The sequence below is a fragment of the Podarcis melisellensis genome, assembly GCF_964234715.1.
Source record: "Podarcis melisellensis genome assembly, chromosome: 10".
Taxonomy (NCBI): Eukaryota; Metazoa; Chordata; class Lepidosauria; order Squamata; family Lacertidae; genus Podarcis; species Podarcis melisellensis.
In genome coordinates, this window is record NC_138542.1 from 71,693,324 (window position 1) to 71,721,202 (window position 27,879).

Genomic DNA, 27,879 nt, shown 5'->3' on the forward strand with positions numbered 1-27,879 from the left:
GGCGGGTTGGCCTTTGGCGCGGCCGTTTCCGGTCGTCGTGAGGGGGAGAAGCTGAGGGAGCCGAGGCGGCGGCGGCCACGGCGGCAGGAGGGGGAAGGTAACGGGGACAGCTCGGGAGCGGCTAAAGCGGGGAGGCGCGCTCACACGAGCACGTGCTTCTCCAGAAGAGGGGGGTGGCGCTGTTCTGACCTGGAGCCGCTTCTGACCCGGGTTCAGATTCACGTGTGAATGCGACCGGGGATTCTCTAGGAAAGCGAGAGGGTTTCTTCCGGGGAAACAAAAGGCTCCCAGTGCCGAGGAGTCCAGACGTGCCTACGTCGGTCCCTCCCGACGGCTTGGGGACTTGCACAGGGGCACGGAAGTAGGGTCAGACCCGGGGCCACCCAGGCCCACGTCTTGTTTTCCTATCCAGTGGTCGTCTCTCTCTCTCTCTGTGGGGGTCAGCTGCTGTGTCCCGTTTTGTTCTGTATTTGTGGTGCTGCTGTTGTTGTTGTTATTAATTTATTCTGCAAACCACGCTGTGATTTTCGGATGAAGGACGGCATATAAATTGAATAAACAGCAATAACTGGGCAGTCCGCCAGCGGGGCCTCCCTTGACGTTTTCGCCACCCGATGGAAGTTGTAGCCCAGAACGACTGGAGGGCGCCAGGCTGGGGAAGCTGCTCTACGGCACCGTTAGGTGTCAATTCTTTTGTCCGCCTGTCAGTTTGCCCATCAGTCAGGATTCACCCCACCCTCTAATTTGGTGCTCAGGTTCATCCTGCCTATGGGCTTCACAATTGTGATAGACCTGACTCGAGTAGTCTTTAGTAACCATTTTTTAAAGGGCTTTTCTTTTTAAGGTAAGACGCGGCAAATTTATTAAGTTGCTTACGGTTTATGAAGTGCCCTTTTCTTGGTTCTGAACCTCCTGTTGATCAGTTCGATCGTGACTTCACAGAGTGTTTTCTTCCCCTGTGCGTTAAAAAAATCTACAACATGCATATGTATACAGACACGAAGAAAGGGAGAAACATGTAATAAATAAACAAAATAATCTAAATAAATGAACCACATGGGAGTCTTATCTTCCACGAGGTTCTATCAACTCTTACTAGTCACAGCGGCTATGTTCTGCTTGGACTGTTGCAGGCAGTATGCCTCTGAATACCAGTTGCTGCGATTAAAAAGTGAGGAGCGTTCAGGCTTGCCCACACTTAGTTTTTCTTTGCTCTTTCCAGGCAGGTCCACGCTTTAAAGTTCTGTATCTGAGCCCACCCACTCCCTTTTTGCCACAGTTTTTTCCCTAAGGAAACCCAATCTTTAAAGCTCAATTGGAGCAAACAGCAATACACAGAAACCCAAACTGACATTAGCTTGGAGCACTAAAAAGGGTGTGTGTTTTTGCAAGAAAATGTTCTGTATCTGGAAAGAATGGGGCAAAAGCTAAGTGTGGATAAGCCCTAACTGTTGATCTGCATCTAGTCTGTGTCTGTGAGAACGGGATGCTGGACTTCAGCCTCATCCATAAAACTGGATTTTCTTATGTTTAACCTTCATTGTATAATTACAGACCATTGGCTCATGTTGTCCTGTGTACAGTATTGCTCACTATGAATGGCAGGGACTTTCCTGGCCCTCCTTCCCTGAGATACTCCCTAATTGGGCATTGAATCTTGGACCCTGGGCACTCAGTGTACTCTGTCATTGAGGTACAAGCTCTTCTCTGATGGTTTGGGGTATTTCGAAAGATACAGAACAGTTGACGAATTAGACAAGGAACAACCCAGTGATAACTTGGAATTCAAGGACAGTTTGTTTTGAAGCAAATATACAGTAAGCAAATAGGAACTTCTCTTACCAGGTTTTTGCTAATTGTCCATCTAGTTCACATTTTTGTTTGGGCACGATGTGAGAGTTACAGCTACCGAATGTTGGTTGGTTTTTTTATTGGACTGAGGTCCAGCTCTGAGGACCTTCTGGCGGTTCCCTCCCTGCGAGAAGTGAGGTTACAGGGAACCAGGCAGAGGGCCTTCTCAGTGGTGGCACCCGCTCTGTGGAACGCCCTCTCGTCAGATGTCAAGGAGATAAACAACTACCTGACTTTTAGAAGACAGCTGAAGGCAACCCTGTTTAGGGAAGTTTTTAAGGTTTAATGCTGTATTGTGTTTTTAATATTCGGTTGGGAAGCGCCCAGAGTGGCTGGGGAAACCCAGCCAGATGGGCAGGGTATAAATAAATAATAAATAATTATATTTATTTATTAGTTATAGCTAACATGGCTGCTCTTCTAGAACATATACTGTGCATTGGAAGATACTGATCCTGGGGTACTGTTGTTTTACTGTTTTTATTCTGTGACTTCCACTCTGGAAACACCAGGTGGTGGGGTGTGTGTGTGTGTGTGTGTGTGTGTGTGATCTTTTGGAACTGGAGTGATCAACCTGTGATCTTTCATCATTGACCATTCCGGCTTTGATTCATAGGAACTGGTGTGCAACAAGTTAATTGAGAGAGCTTGGGGATCTCCACTCTTGAGTTAAAAAGAACTTAAATTCAATTCACACATTTTAAACACTTTCATGCCTGCTGTGTCCCTGGCATGGGAAACAGGGAATGACAGAGGAAGTGCCACTGGACGCAGCAACATTTCCAAAGCACTTGTGTTGTGGTATAACACTGGTGCTCTGCTCATCGTAATACACGGTGTTCAGTTTTCACCTGGACTGACTGGCTGGCATGGATTGATCACCTGCACAAACCTTTGTCATTATTTCTCTGACAGTAGCCAGCTGTTTATCTGGGTGTGAAGGTAATGGTCTTCTCTAGCATTCATTCACAGTAGATTTAAGATTAAAAACAGCAACACATTCGTACTTGCTACGCAGTCAAGGACACTGTAACATCACCTTCCCCAACCTGGTGTCCTCCAGATGTTATGGACTTGTACTTCCATTGACTGAGGTTGATGGAAGTTTTCGTCCAAAACATCTGGATGGGGAAGGCTGCTCTCTTAACACCATGTATGTGAGATCCCATACTCTGTATTAGTCTGATGTAACAAATTCTCTGGTTTTGTACTCTGAGTCACTTAAGAGGTTATAGGCTATTTTCATCCATAAATGTGCAATCAGTGGGTGTAAAAATCCACTCTTTGATAAAGGTAGCTTGCTTATGTTAAGTGACTCTTTGTGATCTAAGCTGTTTCAAAAGTGGTTTCCCTGAATTATGTTTAGCAGTTGTCCGTATTTGCAGGGTATGATAGCATTGCTTGCTATTTTAAGGTCACTCTCAGGCCACTGTACATTGTACACATTGTTGGCAGTTGTGAATGACCACCACATCTGGCTATATATTGGGCAATCAGGCTGTTGCTTAGATGTATTTCATTCAAGATGGGAGAAGCAGGTTGCTTGATGGTAGTATTTTGAGTTCTGTTGGGGGCTTCCTGTACTCTGGTAACTTTACTTGAATGAAGTAAATGAATTTACTTAAGCATTTATTTGAATAAAGTTATTGAAAGTTCGTTTAAGAATACTTTCCTTGAAATGTCGCCCAGTCATTACTGGAATATTAATTGGTCAGAAACGGTTTTATGATTTTCAGAGTCTGTGTTGTTGGTATTTTGTCCCATTTTATTTTATTGTACAACACTTCAATTGCCCCTGGCTGTGGAGCAGCTAAAAAATCTGAATGGCAATAGTATACAGGATTTTTGTGTGAAGCTAAAGTATTTGATACTGGTTCTTTAAAATTATATATGAATCCTCCTGGTGCCTAGATATCCGAGATGGTTTTCCAGCCCCAGGCAGGAGGCCAGCTTCTCTCGGGCAGAACCCTTTTTCAGTGTCTGGAGTGTCATGCGACACATAGATATCTTAGCTGATGACGTTGGCCCTTCCCAGTTACCTCCAGTGTTAGAAACTCAGATATATAAGCTAGGCACCAAATAGCTCCTTAAACCAGGGTTAAAGTCACCAAAACCGAATGCCTAGATGCCATTTTTTGGCCCAGATGGCTTGAAAGTTGTATTTTTCAATACAACTTTTTGGTTCCTGAAATTGATTCTGATTGTGCAGAAAAACTATACTGTAACAGATCCAAAGATCCCCAGGCATGCCCCTCCAGATGGTGGAGACGTCAGGCGCCATCCTGGCACCTGGGCATCTTCACTTCGTCACACGTGGCCAACAACTGGGTGCAAAATGTGCCTGGCACCTGGCAAATTGTGACCGTTGCCTGGTGGACTCTTTCAGTACACCAGAAGAGCCCTTCCGGATAAGACAGACCAAAGACCCGTTCAGTTCTCACAGTTCTAATTAGATGCTTCAGGGAAGGCTACAAGAGATCAATATCTATATGGCTGCTGGATAAGGGACTATTAGCTGGACTCTGAAAGCTTGACCTCCGGCAAGGCACACCAATTTTAGTTAAGTGGGCCAATTTCCCATCCTTAAATTGCACCAGTTTTTGTATGCTGTTATGTGTGCTCACTGAAAGGATTACCACGCTGCAACTCTCCCGCAAGCCAGGTTTATGTGTGCTGCCTGTCAAAACTGTTTCTTTAAATACTGTACAAGCCTCCAATCTACGATGTCACAATGAGTTTGGAGCATGTAACATGACAATTGACACAGCATGTCTGCCCATCTCTGAGATAAGAGATGCAAAGAGCTTCTGAATTTTGCTTTGTAAAGTGATTCTCCTCCAATCACACTGCTTTCCCCCCCCCCCAAATAAAAACCTTACTAGCAACCACCTACTGTCCGTGTCCCTTAGAATCCCCTCCTTTTTGTGTCATAGCTCAAAATGATGGGTTTGGGGGACAGAGAAAATTTGAGGTGCAAGCACATTGCAAATTGGATGTGCGATTGAGATTGCTGGCTCCTGTTCTGGACTGTGCTTCATAGCCCATGGATATAAACAGCTCATTGTGTGAGATACTTGGAGAAACAGGCGATTTGCTTAAGGCATGTGTTTGTGTGCTGGTCTAATGTGGTTTTAACAGCCAGAATACTCCTAATACCTTGGAAAAAAAAGAATTGGAAATGGGAGTAAGTCATTTGGAGTCCTCAGCCGGTTTTATGTAGAATAAATAAATATAAAATTGGATTTACAGATCCATGCCAGTTTTTAATAATGTTGTTGCTTAGTCGTTTAGTCGTGTCTGGCTCTTCGTGACCCCCTGGACCAGAGCACGCCAGGCACTCCTTATCTTCCACTGCCTCCTGCAGTTTGGTCAAACTCATGCTGGTCTCTTTGAGAACACTGTCCAACCACCTCGTCCTCTGTTGTCCCCTTCTTCTTGTGTCCTCCATCTTTCCCAACATCAGGGTTTTTTCCAGGGAGTCTTCTCTTCTCATGAGGTGGCCAAAGTCTTGGAGCCTCAGCTTCAGGATCTGTCCTTCCAGTGAGCACTCAGGGCTGATTTCCTTCAGAATGGATAGGTTTGATCTTGCAGTCCATGGGACTCTCAAGAGTCTCCTCCAGCACCAGAATTCAAAAGAATCCATTCTTCGGCGATCAGTCTTCTTTACGGTCCAGCTCTCACTTCCATACATCACTACTGGGAAAACCATAGCTTTAACTATACGGACCTTTGTTGGCAAGGTGATGTCTCTGCTTTTTAAGATGCTGTCTAGGTTTGTCATTGCTTTTAATAATATAATGTTTTAAAAATGAAATCTGGCCTTAATGTGAGCATAATGGGGTTGTATCCAATGCCCTGTGCACATAGTTCTGTGGGAACTTCCATTCCCTCTCCTCCCTCTGCGCCCCCCCCCCCCAAATCTGCTCCCTCAACCCTTTGTAGCTGATTTTGAGGGTGGGTAGGAAAGGGGAGGGAGAGGAAGCTTTTGTTGTGTGCAGGGAAGTCAGTTGTGCCAGCGCAGCTCCTAAACCTTTTGAACTCGACTTCCTATGACCCTCTTATGAAGTCATTTGTTTCATAAAAATAGATGGGGGCGGCTGTATGCATGATGCAAATGAATGTAACTCTGATGCAGCTTGACAAGCTCGTGAGCATTATCTAATGCTCTAACAAAGTCAATAAAAGGATATCATATTGTTCAGTTGTGAATCTTTTGCCTCCCGGATCAATATTTCTTTGGTGAAATGGTCAATTTGTCCATAAGCACAGTGTCCCAGACTTTCAAAATACAGGCTTCTAAAAGATTTGCATTTAAAGTTCCTAAAAGAATTTTGCATTCACTAATCTAGCTGCAGTTAATAAATGGAAGATTGGGTATTGATTGGTTATGTTCTTAATATGAGGAGTAAAATAAGATAGCAGAGCTACTTTTGGGTCTGGTTATAGCAATTGTCCCACCATTTGATTAATTGTTTGAAAAACCTTTTTCCCAAAGGGAATAATCTTCGGGCAAAACCACCCTGTGTGTACTAGGGAGCCATGTAAATTTCATTCCTGCCAGCCAAGGTTAGAGGTGTTATGATTAATTCTATATATAATTGTTGTGCTCCTTGCAATAAAGTCGGCTAATTATAAATGGACTTCTGTGTAACACCTTGACTTTAAGTTGTCATTAATGGGAAAGCAAAGCTCGCTTGGATACGAGTAGCTGATTCATGAGGAAATTATGTTTGGAGAGGTGTTTTGGGCACGTTCGATTGCAGGCTGGCGCCAGTGGCATATGCCTGGAAGGCAAGTTTAACAAGAGACTTTCATTGTTGGCAAAATATCACTGATGTTTGCCACTTCAGTATGCGTAGGAATAGGCCCGGCTGTTTTGCCAGAAAAGTTCCTGGCTGATTCTGCTTTCTGTCCCCAGGCAATGCCATAACACACTTGGTCCCTCTCTCAAAAATAGAGCATTGGTAAAAGGAAGTGTTTGTGTGTGTCGTGGGAGCTTGCCTGGGCTTGTAGAAGGCTGAAAAGTCTTGACCAGTGTAACTTTCATGAGATTTTATGAACTAAGGGAGAAAGTGTGTTTGTGAGTGTGGGTTTGCATCAGAAAGGGTATGTGACAGGATCAGGGTCACAAAAAGATAATCAGAAATGCCTGGAGGACATGGGTACACTAAAATGTTTGGGTATTCTACTCTGAGTAAACCCATTGAAAGATTTACTTAGGTCCATTAAATTTAATGCAGTGATGGCCAAACTTGGCCCTCCAGCTGTTTTGGGACTACAGCTCCCATCATCCCTAGCTAGCAGGATCAGTGGTCAGGGATGATGGGATTTGTAGTCCCCAAACAGCTGGAGGGCCAAGTTTGGCCATCACTGATTTAATGGGTCCACTGCTCTTAAGTAGAACGCGGTTGGACGCAAGCCATGTTTGTGTCAGGTAAGGAGAAGTTTCATTGTTTCCATTAAATCTGTTCTATGTTTTTAGCAGTTCTTGTTTTTATCTGTAAGCCACCTTCAGTCCTGTTAGGGAAAAAGGTGAGTGGTGGTGGTGGTGATGATGATGATAGAGTGCTTGTAAGGTGGGGACTGTGGTCCAAGGAAAGGCAGGGCAGCAGAGTTTTGAGCTCTGCAGAGCTCCAAGTCAGCGAAAGTTGTGAATGGTGTGCTCCATGCATTTGGGTTAGTCTTTGGTTTCTGGGCGTAATTTGTGCTGTCCATCAGGAGAGTGGAGCCATCTCTCTGTAAGTCTTTAAGTCATGGGAAAGGCACCTTTGCCTGAGATTCTGGAGAGCCACTGCTAAGCCAATGTTGGCAGTACTGAATAGGAGCAGCAAACTGACTCTGTACATTAGGCAGAAGAGACATCTTACGTAATGTGTCGTCGCTGGAATGCTTAGCTCACAAGGCCATATAAAACTGAAATTGGACTTTCAGACTTCTCTGAAAAATATCTTACATTACTAGGGAGCCAGCCCCCTGAGACCTTCCGGCCCTGTTTCTTTCAGATTAAAAGACTGCTTGGGCTGCAGTGAGGCATGTGCAGAGGTTTCTCACGTTAGTTTTCCTTCCGTCAATTCCATATAGGCCTTCATGAGGTATTGTGGTGGCTCCTTTTGGAACAGGGGAGCTATAGGGAACCCTGTGGCCTATGCAGAGCTAGCTCTGCAGCTATCCGAAGGGTGGTGGTGGAAGATGATGTGCTATAAATAGTTAAAAGTCTTGCTGCTGGAATGCAAGTTGCACAGAACCACTTCGAGCGCATCGCGTACATATAATATATACGATGGCTTTGGCGGCAGGGAGGGGCTTGAATCTCTCCCCCAGAATCTTAAACATTTGCCAAAACAGCTTGGTGACTCTGATCCCCTCCTCTCTTTTCCCTGTGATGTACCGTATTTTTCGCTCTATAACACGCACCAGACCATAACACGCACATAGTTTTTAGAGGAGGAAAACAAGAAAAAAAATATTCTAAACGAAATAGTGGATATATGATTTTTGTGGTTCATGCTGTGGCCACAGACATGTGATCTGACAGTGAGTTTGGAGTAGCCCAATGCAAAAATCCTGAGGATCCATGTGGATCCATGCTTTGTAACCACGGAGGAGGGAAGGAAGGGGAACCATGGATCCTCTGCTCACGACTGCAGCAGATCCCCCCCGCCACCTGCAGGCATTCGCTCCGTAACACGCATAGACATTTCCCCTTACTTTCTAGGAGGAAAAAAGTGAGTGTTTTGGTGCAAAAAATACGGTAATTTTTCTCCCTGGGCTGGGTGAGACTATAAATTGTGTATCTCTTTATGCATGGAGCTGTTGAAATTCCATAACAGTGAGCAAATTCTGTACTGCCACAGTGTTCTGTAGTTGGCAGGAAAACACTCCCCTTCAGTTCTCAGGTGGCTCTTGCCTGATGACATTTTTATTATCATTTTAGGTTAGGTGAGCATTTCCTAGCTGCTGTAGGTATGTCACAAAAAGAGGAGATTGTTATTATTAGTGTTCTTCATTGTGGAATCTTCCTTCAAGATGGAATTTCACAACATTGCAGAGACAGGTCTAATTAAGCCTAAAGAAGAACGTAACATAGCACCAGCGTTGAATTCCAAAAGGGCTTACTCAGTTGTGCTGAATACTTTCCTGAAGCTTATGAATCTGCAAGCAAACCCTCCGTAGGCTGTACACCTATGAAGCTATGGTAGATTAAAGAAATGAGCATTAAACAGCAGCATGCCATGTGCGGAGAAGTCACAGGCTAGTCTAGATGCTGAAAACATTCTTACTAGGTGTGGGCCAAGGATACAGGGAGTCCACTCAAACACATGCTGAAAGTGTAAAACAGGGGTCAGCAAACTTTTTCAGCAGGGGGCCAGTCCACTGTCCCTCAGACCTTGTGGGGGGCCAGACGATAGTTTTTTTGGGGGGAAATGAACGAATTCCTGTGCCCCACAAATAACTCAGAGATGCATTTTAAATAAAAGCACACATTCTACTCATGTAAAAACACGCTGATTCCCGGACCGTCTGTGGGCCGGATTGAGAAGGCGATTGGGCCGGATCCGGCCCCCGGGCCTTAGGTTGCCTACCCATGGCGTAAAGAAAAAAAAAGGCACTTCGGTGGTCCTGTAAAAGAACATAAGTCTTCTGGGAAATGATTTATAATGAACTGAAGAAAATGTTTAAGATAACCTTTAGTAAAAGACCATAGGTTTTTCTTTTAGGGATTATGAATATAGAGATTCTGAAGGACCTTAAAAATTTGCTTTTGTATGCCACAACCACAGCCAGAATGGTGTTTGCCCAGAAATGGAAAGAAGATGCTATACCAACTAAGGAAGAGTGGCTGATTAAATTGATGGACTATGCCAAATGGCAAAACTGATGGGTGTAATATGAAACCAAGGGGGGGCATGATTAAAGAATGGGAAAATTTGTAGAATATCTGAAAGGTTCGAGGATGCAAATAAGTTCATTAGTAGGATTAACTTAAATCAAACAGTTAAAAATATAACCAAGATAAAAGGAAGAAAAAATGGAGTAAAGTGTTAAAAATCTAAAGTAGAAAAGGAAACACAAAAGCGGGGGAGGGAAGGAAGTCCCGAAGTATGTGTTTATAAGTGTACTTGTAATCATGTGAACACACACATACAGAGAGATGTGTATAGATAGGATACAGTGGTACCTCAGGTTACAGACGCTTCAGGTTACAGACTCTGCTAACCCAGAAATATTACCTCGGGTTAAGAACTTTGCTTCAGGAGGAGAACAGAAATCATGCTCCGGCGGCGTGACGGCAGCAGGAGGCCCCATTAGCTAAAGTGGTGCTTCAGGTTAAGAACGGACCTCCAGAACGAATTAAGTACTTAACCCGAGGTACCACTATACAGGGATTCCAGATGCAGGTTTAGTAGAAGGAGGGTAGAACTGGCAGCTGGCTTGAAAGGAAACTGAGGAAATAGATGGTGGAGGAGGCAGAGTTGAGGGAAGGAGGGGCCAATAAAAAAGCACCAGTGTCTTTACTCTGTGTCCCTACTTCCTTTTGCCCTCTGCCTCCCTTCGTTTCCACCGTCAGCCAGTGCTGTATCCTTAAAATCATAGCACCATAGAGTTGGAAGGGTCCACAGGGTCATCTAGTCCAACCCCCTGCAATACAGGGATCTTTTGCCCAACGTGGGGCTCGAACCCACAACACTGAGATTAAGGAGCCACATGCTCTGCCAACGGAGCTACCTTCCTTCCTCCCCTCCGCTCAGCCTTTGCCAATCTAGTGACCTCCAGGTGTTTTGGACTGCAACATCTATCAACTCCAGCCTGCTGATGGCGAAGGCTGCTTTTGCAAGCCTGTATCTTCCTCCTTCCTGTTCCCCTTGTCCTAATGGAGGGTCACTTGGGACCCTGGGACAGAGGAGCTGTGTGCAGTTCGCAGCAGAGGGGTGGATGAATAAGGGAGCTTCTGGAGGCATGAAGCTTTGGGGACAGCACTGTCAAAAGAGGTGTGGTATGTGAGGAGTGAAATTCACATTGGTCAGAATGAACTAGCCAAGTCTTTGGCTGCAGTTCTCTAGTTCTAAACAGCCAGTAAGTCACGGCTTCCGTTCTTTGCAGTTTCGAAATAGCCTGTTTGCAGGAGGGCAGTGTGGTCAGTTACATTTAGCTTAACCCAATGTATTAGTGTGTGCCTGGCTAGTTTTTGATGCTTCTATGTCATGAGAAAATAATAGCCTTGTGGGTTCATCTGGGCACATTCAACATGGTGATCACAAATGCCATCACTTCTTGCTAATTAAGACAAGTGGTATCAGCCAGCCAGCTAATTATAACGTCCTTTTTCTGCAGTTGGAAGCGTCTAGCAGAAGGGCAATTGTGTGGCGTGACTGATGGTGCCCACGGGAAGCCTGAAGACCTTCAGCTTCAAACAAGCTAACTGTTGCTCCTGTGTTTCATTTCCCCAGGATATCACCATGGTTGTGGCTATTCGGCAGGTCGTTTTGTACCTGTCCCTGTGGACCGCCTGTGTTCTGAGCAAACCCACCGAGAAGAAGGATCGCATCCACCACGAACCTCAGCTCAGCGACAAGGTCCATGATGATGCACAGAACTTCGACTATGACCACGATGCCTTCCTGGGTGCAGATGAGGCCAAGACCTTTGACCAGCTGACGCCAGAAGAGAGCAAGGAGAGGCTGGGGTAAGGAAACCTTGATGGTTTTCCGATAGGAAGGCTGCTTGGGGGTGACTCAAATCCACTGCAGCCTGTTGTGTGCCTTCCCCACAAGCCAGCTCCCGTGGCGCTCTGATGCACAGTCCAGCTAAGCAACTGTCCTTGCCTTTAGACCATGGGTAGGGAGCCTGTAGCCTTCCAGGTATTGTGGAATTCCCACCATTTACCTTGCTACCTGCAGCTGGTAGTTGGAGCCCAAGCACACCTGAAAATCCTCAAGTTACCCATTTCTCCTGTAGACAGACTTGCAGCCCAAAGCTAGCAACTTTTTCTTACAAGTAAGCTGGCATGAATTAAACGGAAATTATTCCCAGGTCAGTATCTCTAGAGTTACGGCAGGTGTGAGGAACCCTTGACCTAGATGTTGCCGAACGACAGCTCCCATCATCCCTGGCCATCGGCCATACTTGCTGGTACTGATGGGAGATGTAGTTCAGCAACACCTGGAAGGCCAAAGGTTCCCCAAAGATTTCATTAAAAGCTGTGCAGGTGCATCTTGTTATTAAGTGCCCCTTAAGTTGCTGATTGGGACGCAGGTGGCGCTGTGGTCTAAACCAGAAGGTCGGCGGTTCGAATCCCTGCGATGAGGTGAGCTCCCGTTGCTCGGTCCCTGCTCCTGCCAACCTAGCAGTTTGAAAGCACAAAGTGCAAGTAGATAAATAGGTACCGCTCCAGCGGGAAGGTAAATGGCGTTTCCGTGCGCTGCTCTGGTTCGCCAGAAGCGGCTTAATCATGCTGGCCACATGACCCGGAAGCTGTATGCCGGCTCCCTTGGCCTCTAGAGCGAGATGAGCGCCGCAACCCCAGAGTCGGCCACAACTAGACCTAATGGTCAGGGGTCCCTTTACCTTTTACCGAGTTGCTGATTAACAGTACAGTTGTACCTTGGTTCGCGAACGCCTTGCGAGTCGAACGTTTTGGAAGTGAGTGTTCCAGTTTGCGAACGTTCTTTGGAACCCGGATGTCTGACGCAGGAGCTTCCTGCAGCCAATCGGAAGCCGTGCCTCGATTTCCAAACGTTTTGGAAGTTGAACAGACCTCCAGGATGGATTCCATTCGACTTGCAAGGTACCACTGTTAATAAATTTGTGCCCATGATGAGAGTCTTGACCAGGGCCCTGGAGTTCATGCTGAGGAGAATAGCAGTGCTAATACAGTAACTGCTTCATTGCATTTGTTCAAATTAGCTCCTCAAGAAGGCTGTGACCTTGATGGGGCTAATGGCTCCCCCTCGGCAGTGCAGTGGGAAATCTCTCCCCCCCCCCACCTTGCAACCCCCCCCCCCCACCCTGTGGCCCAAGTGTCAAGTAACAGGAGTGACAGCTGTGGTTATATTTGGCGGAGCATTCTTATGCTCCTGCTGCTGCAGACTTGGGAAAAACTCTCCTTGGGAAATAAATCATGCAAGTTTGCCCCATTACCCCCTCACTGTCAAGACTTTCTGAACATGCCGCACCGCTGTGGGGACCTTGGCCAAAGAGCCTGGTTGTTTGTCCAGCCCAGCAAAGTAGCACAGGCTTGCATCACTTCTGTCACATTCACGTTTGCGCCAGAGAATTGATTCAATATTTTTTTTCCCTTTCTCTGGCAGCTGTGAGTAGGGTGCTGCTGTGTTGTTCCAACAGGCAGGTGCCCATTAGGGTCAGGGCAAGAAGAAGGGTATCCAGACTGTCACCCACTAGTGCATGTGGCACCCTACACTCACACACAAGCAGGGTTCGAGCAAAGCCAGTAGGTCTAGCAGAAATTTGGGCCGAGCACTCCAGTTCACGTTGCATCACAGGAACACTCTCCAGAGCAGCTGTCTGCACTGGCAAGGCCTGATGGGAATTGTAGTCAGGCTGGGGAAGGCTTCTCTAGAGTAGCAGGATGTGTGTCCTGCTGTTCAGGCGAGTCATCGTCTAGTTGCAGGTTGCAGGCGACTTATTAGGACTCTCACCTCTTGCCCAGAATTGCCACCTCGTCCGACCTTTCCTTGTGGGTCGGGTTTCAGTTAAATCCCTCACCAGCATGCTTTGATGTAAGTGGAGGATAGCGAAGGGGTGGAGAACAGCCCAACTGTAACGCCTGGCCCTCGAGAGCTTGCCTGTAAGTGGGTCAGGTGTCAAGGAAAAGAATCTGACACTCCGCAAAGGAAATGTGTTTTTAACACAGTACAAAGGTAGCATGCGTTTACCTTGGAAGCTCGGAACCAGCCGCTACCACCACCACCCTTGCCTCCATCTTGGCTGCTTTTTGAGCTTCTCAGCAGAGGTGGCAGCTGCAGCCCTTTCCCTCCTTTTCCCTAGCTCTGTCCTCCCGGACTCAACTTGCTTTATTGATTCCCGGCAGCTGCTGCTGTGACTGGAGATCCCTGGGGCAGCTTCCTGGAGCAAGGAGGAAGCCTTTGTGTGTGTGTGTCTTGAGTGGCTTTCCTTGCCTCCGGGCTCCCGAGACCAGGGCTGTTAAATGCAAGTTAATGTTTAAAGTCGATTTAATTGTGCCAAATAATGGGTTGCATCTGGCAGGATCTGGTTCCGTGCTTGCATGGCGTTACAAACAGGTCCTTGGTTTCTTCTGGATGTGGGCTGTCATGAGAGATAAATTGCTGAGGGTTTCAGAGGCCACTGGGCCTCAAAGATGAGCAGCTGCCACCCTGCTGTTGAACAAGGCTGTCAAACACTAGAGCTTCAGTCTGTTCCTTCCTAATACATTGGTACCTTGGCTCTCAAACTTAATCCGTTCCGGAAGTCCGTTCCAAAACCAAAGCGTTCCAAAACCATGGGGTGCTTTCCCATAAAAAACAATGCAAAATGGATTAATCCATGCCAAACCTTTTTTAAAAAACCTTAAAAAACAATTTAACATGAATTTTACTATCTAACGAGACCATTGAGCCATAAAATGAAAGCAATAATCAATGTTCTGTACTATAAAATAAATAAGTAAAAAGTAAAATTACTTTTTTTTCTTACCTGCACTGATAATAGTCATTGTTTGGTGGGGGGGGGGCGCTTTTATCCATTTCCACAATCAAACAATCAATCATAAAACGAAAAACAAGTCACAGACACAAAAATGAAAAAGCCACAGAAACAAAAATGCAAAAAACCCAGGAAAAACAAAACACCAAATATCACCTCAGAACACTGCAATCAGAAACGGAAGGTTTTAATTACGATTGGGGGGGACTTAAATTTGCTGCTTAAGGGTAAAAACGGGACAAAAAAAGCCTTGTTTATGATGGAAGGGGGACTTAAATTTGCTGCTTAAGGGTAAAACTGAAGGAAGGAAGTCTTAATTGCTACGCGGGGGACTCAAATAAGCTGCGCAACAGTGAAAACGGAAGCTCGGGAGCACGTTCTGCTTCCGAGGCAAAGTTCAAAAACCGGAACACCTACTTCCGGGTTTGCAGCGTTCGGGTTCTGAGTTCGGGAACTAAGCTGTTCAAAAACCAAGCTACCACTGTACAGAAGAGGGTAGGGAAGGGGTGTTGGTTGCTCTCCACCTGCTGTCAGGCTGCAGCCCCCCATTCTCCCTGACTGTTGACCATACTGGCTGTGGTTGAAGGGAGTCCCAGCAAAAAAAGATGGCAACAGGTGCCCTTTCCCTGGTAGCCTAAGGGCTCTTGCTCCTCCCAGTGTTGGGCTGCCCCATAAAGGTAAAGGGACCCCTGACACTTAGGTCCAGAGTCGTGGCCGACTCTGGGGTTAAGGTGCTCATCTTGCTTTATTGGCCGAGGGAGCCGGGGTACAGCTTCCAGGTCATGTGGCCAGCAGGACTAAACCGCTTCTGGCGAACCAGAGCAGCGCACGGAAACACCATTTACTTTCCCACTGGAGCGGTACCTATTTATCTACTTGCTTACGAACTGCTAGGTAGGCAGGAGCAGGGACCAACCCTGTTGCGGATTCGAACCGCCGACCTTCTGATCGGCAAGTCCTAGGCTCTGTGGTTTAACCCACAGCGCCATGAGAGAGCCGGCGTTTGTCTGCAGACAGCTTCCGGGTCAGGATGACTAAGCCACTTCTGGTGAACCAGAGCAGTGCACGGAAACGCTGTTTACCTTCCTGTCGGAGCAGTACCTATTTATCTACTTGCACTTGCTCTGCTTTCGAACACTAAGTGGGCAGGAGCTGGGACCAAACAACTGGAGCTCACCCCATCGCGGGGATTCGAACCTCTGACCTTCTGATCGGCAAGCCCTAGGCTCAGTTGTTTAGACCACAGCGCCACCCGCGTCCCTACTGGGTTGCCCCATAGCTATTTCCAAACAGGGCATGTGACCCCCCCCCCCCCGGGTAGGCTCAGGTATTTATTTACTTTTGTCTCTCTTAACTCTTGCCGGCTTTTTCTGCATTTCCTACAGAAAGATTGTAAGTAAAATAGATGAAGACAAGGACGGGTTTGTAACTCCCGAAGAGCTAAAAGACTGGATTAAATTTGCCCAAAAGCGCTGGATTTACGAGGATGTAGAGCGCCAGTGGAAGGGGCACGACCTCAATGAGGACGGGCTCATTTCCTGGGAAGAGTATAAAAATGCCACCTACGGCTACATCTTAGGTAGGTCCCCCGCTCTTGGGGCAACCGCTTTCTGGAGCCCGGCGTCTTGAAACCTGCTTGTTTTGTCTTGTAGAATGATTGTAAGTAAAATAGACACGGATAAGGATGGGTTTGTGACCGAGGGGGAGCTGAAGGCCTGGATTAAGAAGGCGCAGAAGAAGTACGTGTATGACAATGTAGAGCACCAGTGGCAGGAGTATGACATGAACCAAGATGGCTTAATCTCCTGGGATGAGTACAGAAACGTGACCTATGGCACTTACCTGGGTAAGGGGCAAGTTGCCAGAGCCGCAGTCATCCTGATCTCCTGCCGATAAAGCAGGAAGGGGGTGGGTGGGCAGGGTGGTCTTGCAGGCCATGGGAAGCCTGAAATGCCTAATGATTTAGAGCTGGGGCCTGATGCGCCTCTGCTGATAGAATCAGCGTTCGAAACTCGCCAGGCACATTTTGCACCTGCCTATCAGTAAAAATGCCCGGATAGCGCCTGACGTCGCCACCATCTGGAGGTGCGTGCCTGGAGATCTTTGGATCTTGGCAGTTTTCACACACGAGCAACACACCTTGCAGAATTCTGTCCGTTATACTTTATCTGCGCAATCAGAATGAATTTCAAGAACCAAAAAGTCACATTGAGAAATACGACTTGTGAGCCTTCTGGCCCCCAAATGGCAACCAGGCGTTTGGTTTGGCCAACTATAATCCTAATTTAAGGAGTTGTTTGGCGCCTAGCTTTATATATCTGAGTTTCTAACACGGGATAGAATCCCATGTTATGGGAGAGGTAGCAGTTCTCTCCTGTGAAAATGGTCCCTTGCCAACTTACATTGAGGGAGCGCAAAAAGCCCTAGAAGTCTTGGACCTTGACTGGAGATGCTGCTTCATTGATAAATACAGCATAGCGACATGATCTTCATGGTAACTCTCCTGAGTGCTACCACAGGCTGCCTGTTGCGTTTGAGCTCTTCAAGACCTTTGCCTAAGAAAGGAGGGGAGAATCATGGGAATAGAATAGAATAGAAAATAATAGAAAAAAAAATTATTTATACCCTGCCCACCTGGCTGGGTTTCCCCAGCCACTCTGGGCGACTTTCAACAAAGTATTAAAATACAGTAATGCATCAAACATTAAAAGCTTCCCTAAAGAGGGCTGCCTTCAGATGTCTTCTAAAAATCTGGTAGTTGTTCTTCTCTTTGACATCTGGTGGGAGGGCGTTCCACAGGGCGGGTGCCACCACCAAGAAGGCCCTCTGCCTGGTTCCCTGTAACTTGGATTCTCGCAGGGAGGGAACCGCCAGAAGGCCCTCGGTGCTGGACCTCAGTGTCCGGGCTGAATGATGGGGGTGGAGAGAAGCCCCCCAGAGGTTGCATTGGACTCGCGGCTTCCCTAAGCCCCAGCCGCCACAGCCAGTGGTCACATAGCCCAGGAGCATCTTGAGGGCCACGGGTTCGCCACCTCTGGCCCGGGAGCCCACCGTTCCTGTCTGCAGAGGAGGAAATGTCATTCAGTGCAAGGAAGGCTAACTTCTGGGTTCAGCTGCAGTGCCCAGGAACTCGCCACTCTGCATTGTGGGAAGGGGGTCTTTCCAAAAATCTCTTCACTAGCATTGACCCAAACCAGTCTTCTCCAGGCTGGTACCCTCCAGATCTTTGGGACTACAACTTCCACCAGCCCTTGCTAGCACGTCCATGCTGCCTATGGCTAATGGAAGTTGTAGTCCGCACTGTCTGGATGGCGCCAGGTTGGGGGGGGGAAGCTAGTGTGTAAAGCTCTGAGCCTATTGCAAACACACCTTCCTGCTTATCCTTCACTCCCTGACTTGACTTGAGAAAAGAGCCATTCCTGTTGCAATACAGTGTGTTGCTTTGCTTTTACTTTAATTTTGATACCTAGATAATAAATTTTCTTTCATGTATCTCTAGCAGTTGGTTCGAAATGAAATAATTGCTGTGGTTAAAATATACCGTATTTTTCAGTCCATAAGATGCACTTTTTTCATCCTAAAAAGTAAGGGGAAATGTCTGTGTGTCTTATGCAGCGAATGTGTGGTCCCTGGAGCCAAATTGCCCAGGGGAGAAAAGCAGATCATGCTTTTTTTTCCCGAAAGAGGGAAGGGGGTGTTGAAACAAAACGCTGGTCGGCAAGCGATCAGAGAGATAAGGCTGATGATAAAGGAGGTTGCCAGGGGAGGGGGGGAGGTAAAGACAGTGAACTTGCAAGGAGAGGAGACAGGAATACTAAAGCAATGAGGAGAGAAATTAGAATAAAAGGAGGAGCAAAAAACTGCTCCAGCTAAGGAAAAGACACTAAGGCAAACAAGAGGGAAGGGGGTGTTGAAAGGAAGCAGCTGATCGGTAAGCAATCAGGAGGGAGATAAGGGACACTAGAGATGAAGGAGGCTGCCTGGGAGCGGGGAGGTAAAAGCCAAGGATCCTCAGGATTTTTGCATTGGGTCACCCCAAATTCACCATCAGATCACATAGCATGTCCAGGGCTACAGCCTGCACCAAAAAAAATCACCCACCCACTGTTTCTTGGGACCGCAATGACGCAAAAACGTGGTTACAAAGCACGGATCCACATGGACCCTCAGGATTTTTGCATTGGGTCACCCCAAATTCACCATCAGATCACATGTATGTGGCCACAGCATGAACCACAAAAATCACACATCCACTGTTTCGTTCAGAATATCCCCCCCCCCCCCGTTTTCCTCCTTTAAAAACTAGGTGCGTCTTACGGAACGAAAAATACGGTACCTTAAAGCAGGAGGGTGACCAAAGAGTCAACCACTTTTGCTAGTGATAAATTACGGTCACCTGGAGCCTGGTTTGGCCGTTCTGTGGCTGAAGCACTCCAGGTGCCCTGAGCAACGTTTTGCTCTTGGAAAAGGTGCTGCAGAACTTGCTGGGCTGCAGTTATTCTGCCTGCATTGTTTTTCCTGAATAGTGTGCCCTGTGACGTGTTCAGTAAATGTGTGCAAACTGCACTTCCGGCAGTAGTAATGATAACACCGGTGAGGTTTGTTACCCCTCAAGCGACTTCCCGGTGCTGAAGCAGACGCAACCTTTCTCTTGCCCCCCAGACGACCCCGACCCCGACGATGGCTTTAACTACAAGCAGATGATGGTGAGAGACGAGCGGAGGTTCAAGATGGCCGACAAGGACGGCGACCTGATTGCTACCAAGGAAGAGTTCACTGCTTTTCTGCATCCTGAAGAATATGAATACATGAAGGATATAGTTGTGCAGGTGGGTCCCACGCAGGGACCACATGGGTTAACAAGACAGGGAGCTAATATAACTGTATTTAAGTGACACATTGCCACCCATATCCCACCTGCAAAAGGCTTATGAAACCATCTTAATGCTACTTCTGAAATGTGTTCTGGTCAGGGTGGATAATATTAATGATTTTTTAAAAAATAATTTTAAAAATCTGATTTTTAAATTTATTTAAATCAGATTTTTAAAAAAATTAACTTGGATTTTTTTAAAGATTTAAATGGTTTTTTTTTTTAAAATAAAATGCTTTTGGAGGAAAAATCTTTCTAAAGATTTTCTATTTAAGTTGCATTCAAGTCCAAAGGCTATTCGTCAGGAAATAAGGATTTGCTTTAAGTTTCTCATGTGTGCTAAAACTCTGTTGTTGTTTTTAAAATTGTTTAACCACATCAGTTAACAAACATGGATACATATGCTATAATGTTACTGTTTTAGTTAAGTAAATTGTTATTAAGGAAATGATTATTTTTCTCCTTCCGATAAAGTACAGCAGCAAAGCTGTCCAAGTATAAACAGTGAACTTATTAAACCTCACCATAATTTCATAATTATCTTTCTATGTATTTCTAATAGTACAGCCAAATCAGTCATTTTTTATTAACTGCTCTGAAAATTTATTATTCCAAAAACGAAACCTTCATTTGGTTGCAAATATTGAGATTATACCAGCAAGAATGAGTCCGCCTGTAAAAAGATGATTTAAATCAATTCTTACCGACTAGTGATTTAAATCGTGATTTAAATTGATTTGATTTTAATCATATCCACCCTGTTTCCGGTCAGCTTATCATTGCCACCTCTGGGTCATATGTGGAAGGCGAGGTTTCTGAACTTGTTCCGTGGGTGGGTGGTTTGGGATGTTGACCCCTGTTCTCCCTTCTAGGGGGTCTCTGTATGTTCTATATTGATCCTAAGTTCTCTTCTTGCCCGCTGGAAAGCAATTCTTTTGCTCGCTTCTCTTTGCTCTCTGGCAAAGAAGGGGCACCCTAGGTCCCACCTGAGCTTAAGCTGCGATGCTGACGTTGGTTTTTCTCAACAGGAAACAATGGAGGACATTGACAAGAACGGGGATGGCTTCATCGACTTGGAAGAATACATAGGTGAGCCAGACATCACTTCCTTCTCCCCTCCTCCTCCTCTAGTTCAGATCCTCGTTGTCATTCCTCAAAGTTACTATTAAAATGCTGTATTTAAAATGGCTGCAGCCCACTTTTGGAATGAAGGGTGGGTAGGGAATTAAATTAAGAAATCCTCCCCATTATTATGGTAACTGTGGGAGAGGCAGTCACCCCCCAGAGGAACAGGGCTGGTTATGGGTTGGCTGCCCAGTCCCTCCCAGTTTCATTAATACTGATGTGTCTTTCAAGTTTGTGTTCCTCAGCATCTGGGCAAAAGGGAAAAGATTCCTGGCTAGACCATTTAAAATAAAAAGGTGCTCCCTTCCTGATACTCACCTCCCCTTACCTTGCATAATCTCATTCCCAGGCCGGCTGCTGATCCAGGTGATTTGAGAGTCATTATTGTTATCAGCCTCACATAGCCCTATTCCGCGATAGATTTTTATTCTTTTTTTAGTGATTGTTGCAATATTATTTATTTTTCTTATCTATTGAATTTACCGTATTTTTCGCTCCATAGGACGCACTTTTCTCCCTTCAAAAATGAATGGGAAATGTGTGTGCGTCCTATGGAGCGAAAACAGCATAGCCCCGCGACCCTCTGCCGGCTGCAGAGGTCACGCGCGGCTATGGCAGGAGCCTCTATAGCTGCGCCACCTCTCCAGCCAGGAGAGTGCGTGCGGGGCTAAAGAAGCCCCGCTTACCCTCTCCCGGCTGGAGAGGTGACACGCAGCTATTGCAGCAGCCTCTTTAGCCGCGCGCCTTTGCGCTGCTCCCCGACCTGCTCTTTGGGGCTGGTGGTGGGCTTCCCCCCGCCAGCCCCAAAGAGCAGGTCGAAAGGAACCTGAAGCCTGGAGAGCACAACAACCCCTCTCGCTCTCCAGGCTTCCAAGGTAGCTGCGACTGAACGCACCTTAAACGGCACCTTGTTTTAGAGGGGGGAAACAAGAGGGGGGAAATTCTCCTCTTCTCTGTGCAGCGCCTCCTGCCGCTTCGCTGAAGGGGCGCTGAGCAGAGAGGGGGAGAATTTTTTTTCTTGTTCTCCCCCCTCTAAAACAAGGTGCGTCCTATTGTCCGGTGCGTCCTTTGGTGCAAAAAATACGGTATATATGCTTTGGGGCCTCTACGTTGCATTCCGCAATAGATTTTTATTCTTTTTGTGTGATTGCTGCAATATTATTTCTTTTTATTATCTATTGAATTTATCTATTGAATTTGGGGCCTCAGGTTAAAATTTGCAACTGAGTCCAATGGACACGTGGTTCTCAAGCCTGACCCAGTGTCTGCCTGCCTGTCTCTTTGCCTCTCTCCCCCTTCGCCACAGGCGACATGTACAGCCACGACGGCGACGCCGAAGAGCCTGAGTGGGTGAAGACGGAGCGAGAGCAATTTGTAGAGTTCCGGGACAAGAACCGCGACGGGAAGATGGACAAGGAGGAGACCAAGGACTGGATCCTCCCCTCGGACTATGATCATGCCGAGGCAGAAGCACGGCACCTCGTTTATGAGTCGGATCAGAACAAGGTGAGGCTGTGTCAGGGTTCAGGGAATTGGCCATAAATGAGCAGATCAAACAAAAGGAATTCTTATCAGTTACCGCATTTTTCGCTCTATAAGATGCACCTAGTTTTTGGAGAAGGAAAACCAGGAAAAAAAATATTCTGAATCCCAGAAGCCAGAACGGCAAGAGGGATCTGGCTTTTGGGATAGCCACGCAAAGCCTCTTCAGGGCAGCAGGATGAAGGCTCCCCCTGCCCAGAAGAGGCGGCGCGCAGCTATCCCATAAGCCAGGACATCGAGCGGGATCGCTGCGCAGCGATCCCTTTTGCTTATGGGATAGCTGCGTGAAGCCTCTCCCGGGCAGCGGGATAAAGGCTGCCCCAAGAGCCGCACTCCCTTTAAAGAGCATGCGGAGCGTGTGTGCGGGGGGTTCCCTCTTGGGGGCTTTTCCCCAAAGAGGGAGAAGGGCAGCCCTTCTCCCTCCTCAGGGAAAAGCCCCCAAGAACTGCACACATGCTCCACGCGGCTCCTTAAAGGGAGCGCTGAGCAGAGCCTCCCGCCTGCATTCGCTCCATAAGACGCACACACACATTTCCCCTTACTTTTTAGGAGGGGAAAAGTGCGTCTTACAGAGCAAAAAATATGGTAATACAGGGGTCGGCAAGGTTTACCTCGCCAGGGCCGGTTCACTCCCGCAGAGATTGCTCCGTGGGCTGGATCGCATCTGCACATACGTGATTTCCGGTCCAGACACGATTTTCTGTGCCATGGAAGCAAGTCCCCACTCTGCGCTGCGCTGCTTTAGCGCAGCGCACAGAGACTTACCAAGCGGGTGGCTCAGTTTGGGGGCGGCTCATGGGCCGTTTAAACGACCCACGTGGGCCATAGGTTGCTGACCCCTGAGTTTGTTTCTTTAATAAACACAGCTAAGGACAAAAGAAAGCGTCCACCCAGAATGGCAGTGCTCCCAATTAAGCTTACAACCCGTCTGTCCCTATTAATCTACGTCACTCCTACATCTTGTAATCTGAGCTTGTAGCACCCTCTGTGCTTTCTGTTCTGAAACTTTCTGAGCTCTTCTTGACCTTGGGGAGAGTGGAGGGAGGCTGTCCAGAGACTGTGAATCTGTTAACCCTCTCCCTTCCAGTGTTTCTTCTCCTAGCTGTTCCCCATCCAGTATTTCCCAGCTTCTGCCTTCTGAACTATGCCCCTCTGCAAGCCACTGTTCCAAATCTATACTGTCCTCCTGCTCCTGAGAAGATGCAGGACACTTCTCTCTTGTACACTTCGTACTGTATACCTGTTGGGGCAGGGACCTGTTCCTTCCCTGCTCTGTATGTCAACTACCAGGCTGCTGCAGCTAAATAGAAACCCAGTCCTCTGAGACGTTTTCCTGATCAGCTCCGGTTGAAATGAATGGAAGCCACACAAGAGCTTCTGTTTATTTCGACAGGGTTTGCTTGTGGGAATGTCTCGGGCGATTGTCCCTCTTAAACATTCATTAGGACTCATTAGGAATTGTTGCCCAAGCGGCTGAGTTCTCCTTTTCTTCTTTAGGATGGTAAACTCAGCAAGGAAGAAATTGTGGACAAGTACGACTTGTTTGTGGGCAGCCAGGCTACGGACTTTGGGGAAGCCTTAGTACGACACGACGAGTTCTAAGCCAGAGAGGAGGAAAAGAGGAAGAAAGTAATTTATTTTTTACGGTTTCCGGAATAACGCGAAGAACTCTCTCTCACTACTGAGACTGGCGGTTTCAAGCAACAACGTGGAAAAACGAGAATAAACCTCTCCCGTCCTTCCTTTGCTATTTGTTCCCCTGGGGACGGGAGCTCAGTGTTTTGACAAGCAACTTTTAACTTGCAACAAATGGGTTGTTTTGTTTTATAGATTTGCATTTTTGGATTTAATTTTTTTTTTTTGTCTAACAAGTTCTGTTTTATTTTTGTATTTTATTTTTGGTCCCGTGTGAGATGAAGAATGCATATCCTGAAACATTAGCCCTAGAGCAACACTAGCTCCCCCTAACTGACCTCCCCCTGTGAGTGTGTGTGTGCCTAGCTACAAAATCCAATCTCAAAATGCGAGAGAACAAGGAGGGCCGTGGAAAAACACACGAGAAAGCTTTCGTGTTCTAGTTTCTTCCCCCATTACTGTTTTGAATTGGGGTGATTGCCTCCAGTCCATCTTGAAGGGCCTAGCGGAGAATTTCAACAGCAGATGCTTCCAGTTCAACCTTACTACTGTTACCCTATTCAGTGAAAGAGGATTTTCCCACAATGCACCTCCCACACCTGAGTTAGGAAGGTTCGCCAAAGTCTGTACATTATGGCACCCTTCAACAAGAGGAGTTGTGGCATCCCTGCTTCACCCCAAGTATTAATTCCTGGTATTTCTGCTGCCCCCAGGAGCTGGGATCATCCAGCCCCCTTGCAGATGGGGTAGAGGACTCTGGCCAGTGCTGCTACAACCCTCCATTCAGGGCATTCACCCCCCTCCCCAAGGACTTGGTTATGAAGCCAAATCATCTCTACTTTTTATCCTCCTGGTTCAGTTTGCTGCTTGCCTGGGCTTGCCTCTGCTTACAGCAGTGAGCAGCTGGTGCCTCAAGACAGGGCACAGTGGGCGGATGCTGTACGGGCATCAAGCAGGCCAGGAGAATAATGTGGCACATGGAAGTCCTTCATTTTTGAAGTGCCTTTACCTTTTCTTTTTTTAAAATCAGGCTTCCCTGCCAAAAAGGAACCCCAAAAACGTGTGTCTAAAAGTAGAGAGGGAATCTCTGTCCTTTATGCAAAATGCATGGCAAATTCAGCAGCAGTGTGCAGTATTAAAGACCTTCCCCCGGCAGTGTTCTGATCTCCCGGTGGGCTTCTAGGCCCCCAGCTGCCTAGTCTGCCTGGGCGAGGGCCTTCTTACCTCAAAAAAAGGCAAACCACACGCCCTCTCTTCTTCCTCTCGGGTCCCAAGGTGCAACGTGGGATCTTGGCCTTTTGAAGCTGACGCTCTCAAGTTCCCATTCTAGGACCAGTTTGCTGGGTTTGCTCATGCAGGTTTTGTGGGTCCAGCCCACCAGGAACGGCTCCCCCCGCAAGCCCATTGAATGAGAAGGTGATCAGTGCTCAGCACGACTGCTGGGACCTGGTCCCAGGGTTTCAGGCCTGTCTTCCTCAGCCTGCCACTCTCCAAAGGTTTTGCGTGACGGTCCCAGAGCTTTCCACCCAAAATGTCTGGAGGGCAGCAGGCTAAGATAGGCTGCTTTTATGCGCTTAAGACACCTCTCCCTGCGAGCCTCTTGAACACTAAAGGCCAACCTCTCCCTCTGGCCTGCACTAAATAACTGTCATAATCATGAGTGGTTTGGTAAAGTTCCCCCGCCCTCCGAATTTCCTTTGAGCCAGGACAGGGCAGAAATCTTCAAAACACTACCTACACCTGTCAGTTCCAACTAACCTCTTCCTTTTAGTTAACAAACTTGGTGCCGGGAACAGGAAAGCAATGCTCATGAAACCAGGCGTTGAAATAATCCAGGATTTCGTAAAATGAGTGTGTCCTGAGCCTGGGCTTCCGCTCATAACGAAACAGCAGGGCATTCCTCATTTCCCAGTTTCAGGAAAGGAGGTGCATCCTGGTCGAGCAAGGTGCCAGATGGTGGGAGAACAAAACACCCGTGTAGAGAACCTCGGTCCCATTTGCTTAGCCACAGAGAATGGAGAGGGGCGGCGAGTTAATGAAAGATTGCTTCTCCTTGCCCAGATGTGAAGACTTGAGTGGGGAAAGGGAGCTGTTGCCATTGCTGGCTTCCCAGCTTTGTTGAACACTAACGAAGGTGCATCTGCACCACAATGGCATTTTCCTTCCCACGCTTGCATTTTTTCACTCTGAAGCAAAAGCCCCCTCCTCTCCCCTGTAGCCTATGTCCCACCCCCAACCCCAGGAAATTCTGACATGCAGATTTGGCAGCATGAAGGTGGGGGGGGGGGTGTTTGCTTGTGTGGACATGCAACCTAGCTGGCTCTGTTGGCGTGACCGATAACCGGGAGCAGGTACCTTCGGGGATGTACGCCTGTGATGCTTTTTAGCACTGATGAGCCAAAGTTTCAGGGGTGCTGCTATGCAGATGTGTGCTGTAAAAAACAAAACAAAACAAACTTCATCCCTACTGCAGGAAAAAAATGGCCGAAGCAGAATTCCAATTCGGGGCTTTCTGCCACGTGTATCTTGATTTTTATACTCCGCCGTGTTACCTCCTTGCACAATCTTTATTATCAAAGCAGATATGAACCTGGTGGCCACAAAAACTCGTTACTCGCATGCCCCAAAGTTCTTCATGGTCCACCTTTATAGGAGACGACTTTTTTTTTTGGTAGAGTGTAAATGGAGTTTTATATAATGTACAACATAAAGATGGTGTCTTAATAAAAACTGTTTACATCCCTCGCGGCTCTGTATGTTTGCTCGTGCTCTCGTGTGGGCTTGGAGAGTCTTCCCTCCTTTGCTTACGAACTCTGGCCTGCGATTCAGCCCCAAGGCCGCCTCTCCCTTGAAATCCCTCCCAGCGTGGCATCGAGTGGCACCTCCAGGAAGGTGACAAAACGGGGCTTGAAGAAGCACATCTGCGTTGTTCATCTCCCAAATACAAGAGGTTCTCTTTAACTAGCATGGTTCCTGGTGGTTGACAGACCCCCTCCTGTTTAAACACAACTAAAAAGGTAAAGGGACCCCTGACCATTAGGTCCAGTCATGACCGACTCCGGGGGTGTGGCGCTCATCTTGCTTTACTGGCCAAGGGAACCGGTGTACAGCTTCCGGGTCATGTGGCCAGCATGACTAAGCCGCTTCTGGCGAACCAGAGCAGCGCACGGAAACGCCGTTTACCTTCCCGCCAGAGCGGTACCTATTTATCTACTTGCACTTTGAGGTGCTTTCAAACTGCTAGGTTGGCAGGAGCAGGGACCGAGGAACGGGAGCTCACCCCGTCACAGGGATTCGAACCACAACCTTCTGATCGGCAAGTCCTAGGCTCTGTGGTTTAACCCACAGCGCCACCCGCATCCCTGAGAGTTCACATGATAGACCTATATAAAAAGAAAGGACCCCATGACGGTTGAGTTCAGTCAAAGGCAACTATGGGGTTGCGGTGCTCCTCTCGCTTTCAGGCCGAGGGAGCCGGCGTTTGTTCACAGACAGCTTTCCAGGTCATGATTAAACCACTTCTGGCGCAATGAAACAAATACCGTGATGGAAACCAGAGCGCACGGAAACGCCATTTACCTTCCCGCTGCAGCGGTACCTATTTATCTACTTGCACTGGTGTGCTTTCGAACTGCTAGGTTGGCAGGAGCAGGGACAAAGCAATGGGAGCTCACTCCGTCACGGGGATCCGAACCGCTGACCTTCCAGTCAGCAAGCCCAAGAGACTCAGTGGTTTAGACCACAGTGCCACCCGCGTCCCTAGACCTGTATAAAATTACACCTGGCAGGGAGAAAACAGAGAAATGTTTCTCGTAACACCAGAATTTGTGGACGTCCAATGAAGCTGAACGTTCAGGAAAGATGAAAGGAAGTTCCTCTTCGTTAAACTCTGGAACTCCCTCCCACTAGAGGTCCACCAACCTATGTGGCTTTAAAAGAGGATTGGGCAATTCATGGAGGGATGGTGACCACTAACCCTGTGTCTATGCTCTGCAGCAATGCTTCTGAATCCCAGTCGCTGGTAACCGCAGGAGGAGAGAGGGGTCCTGTGTTCGAATCCTGCCTGCTGGTTTCCCATTGGGCATCTGGTTGGCCAATGTGAGAACAGGGTGCTGGACTAGGTGGGACGATGCGTACCTTACACAGCCCTGTGTTTACAGGGAGGCCAACAT

The 27,879-nt window shown here is 47.4% G+C and overlaps 1 protein-coding gene across 2 annotated transcripts; it reads left to right on the top strand.

Moving 5' to 3' along the window:
- Positions 1 to 26,449, top strand: CALU (calumenin). 2 transcript variants are annotated; one of them, XM_081927384.1, is made up of 7 exons: positions 1 to 97; positions 11,301 to 11,536; positions 15,918 to 16,111; positions 19,195 to 19,361; positions 20,434 to 20,494; positions 21,837 to 22,036; positions 23,570 to 26,449. In XM_081927384.1, the coding sequence occupies exons 2-7, from the start codon at positions 11,310 to 11,312 to the stop codon at positions 23,672 to 23,674; spliced, it is 954 nt and encodes a 317-aa protein (XP_081783510.1). In that variant the 5' UTR covers positions 1 to 97; positions 11,301 to 11,309; the 3' UTR covers positions 23,675 to 26,449. The 2 variants fall into 2 exon arrangements, with proteins under 2 accessions (XP_081783510.1, XP_081783511.1); XM_081927385.1 differs by lacking the exon at positions 15,918 to 16,111 and adding an exon at positions 16,185 to 16,378.
- The last annotated feature ends 1,430 nt before the right edge of the window (positions 26,450 to 27,879 follow it).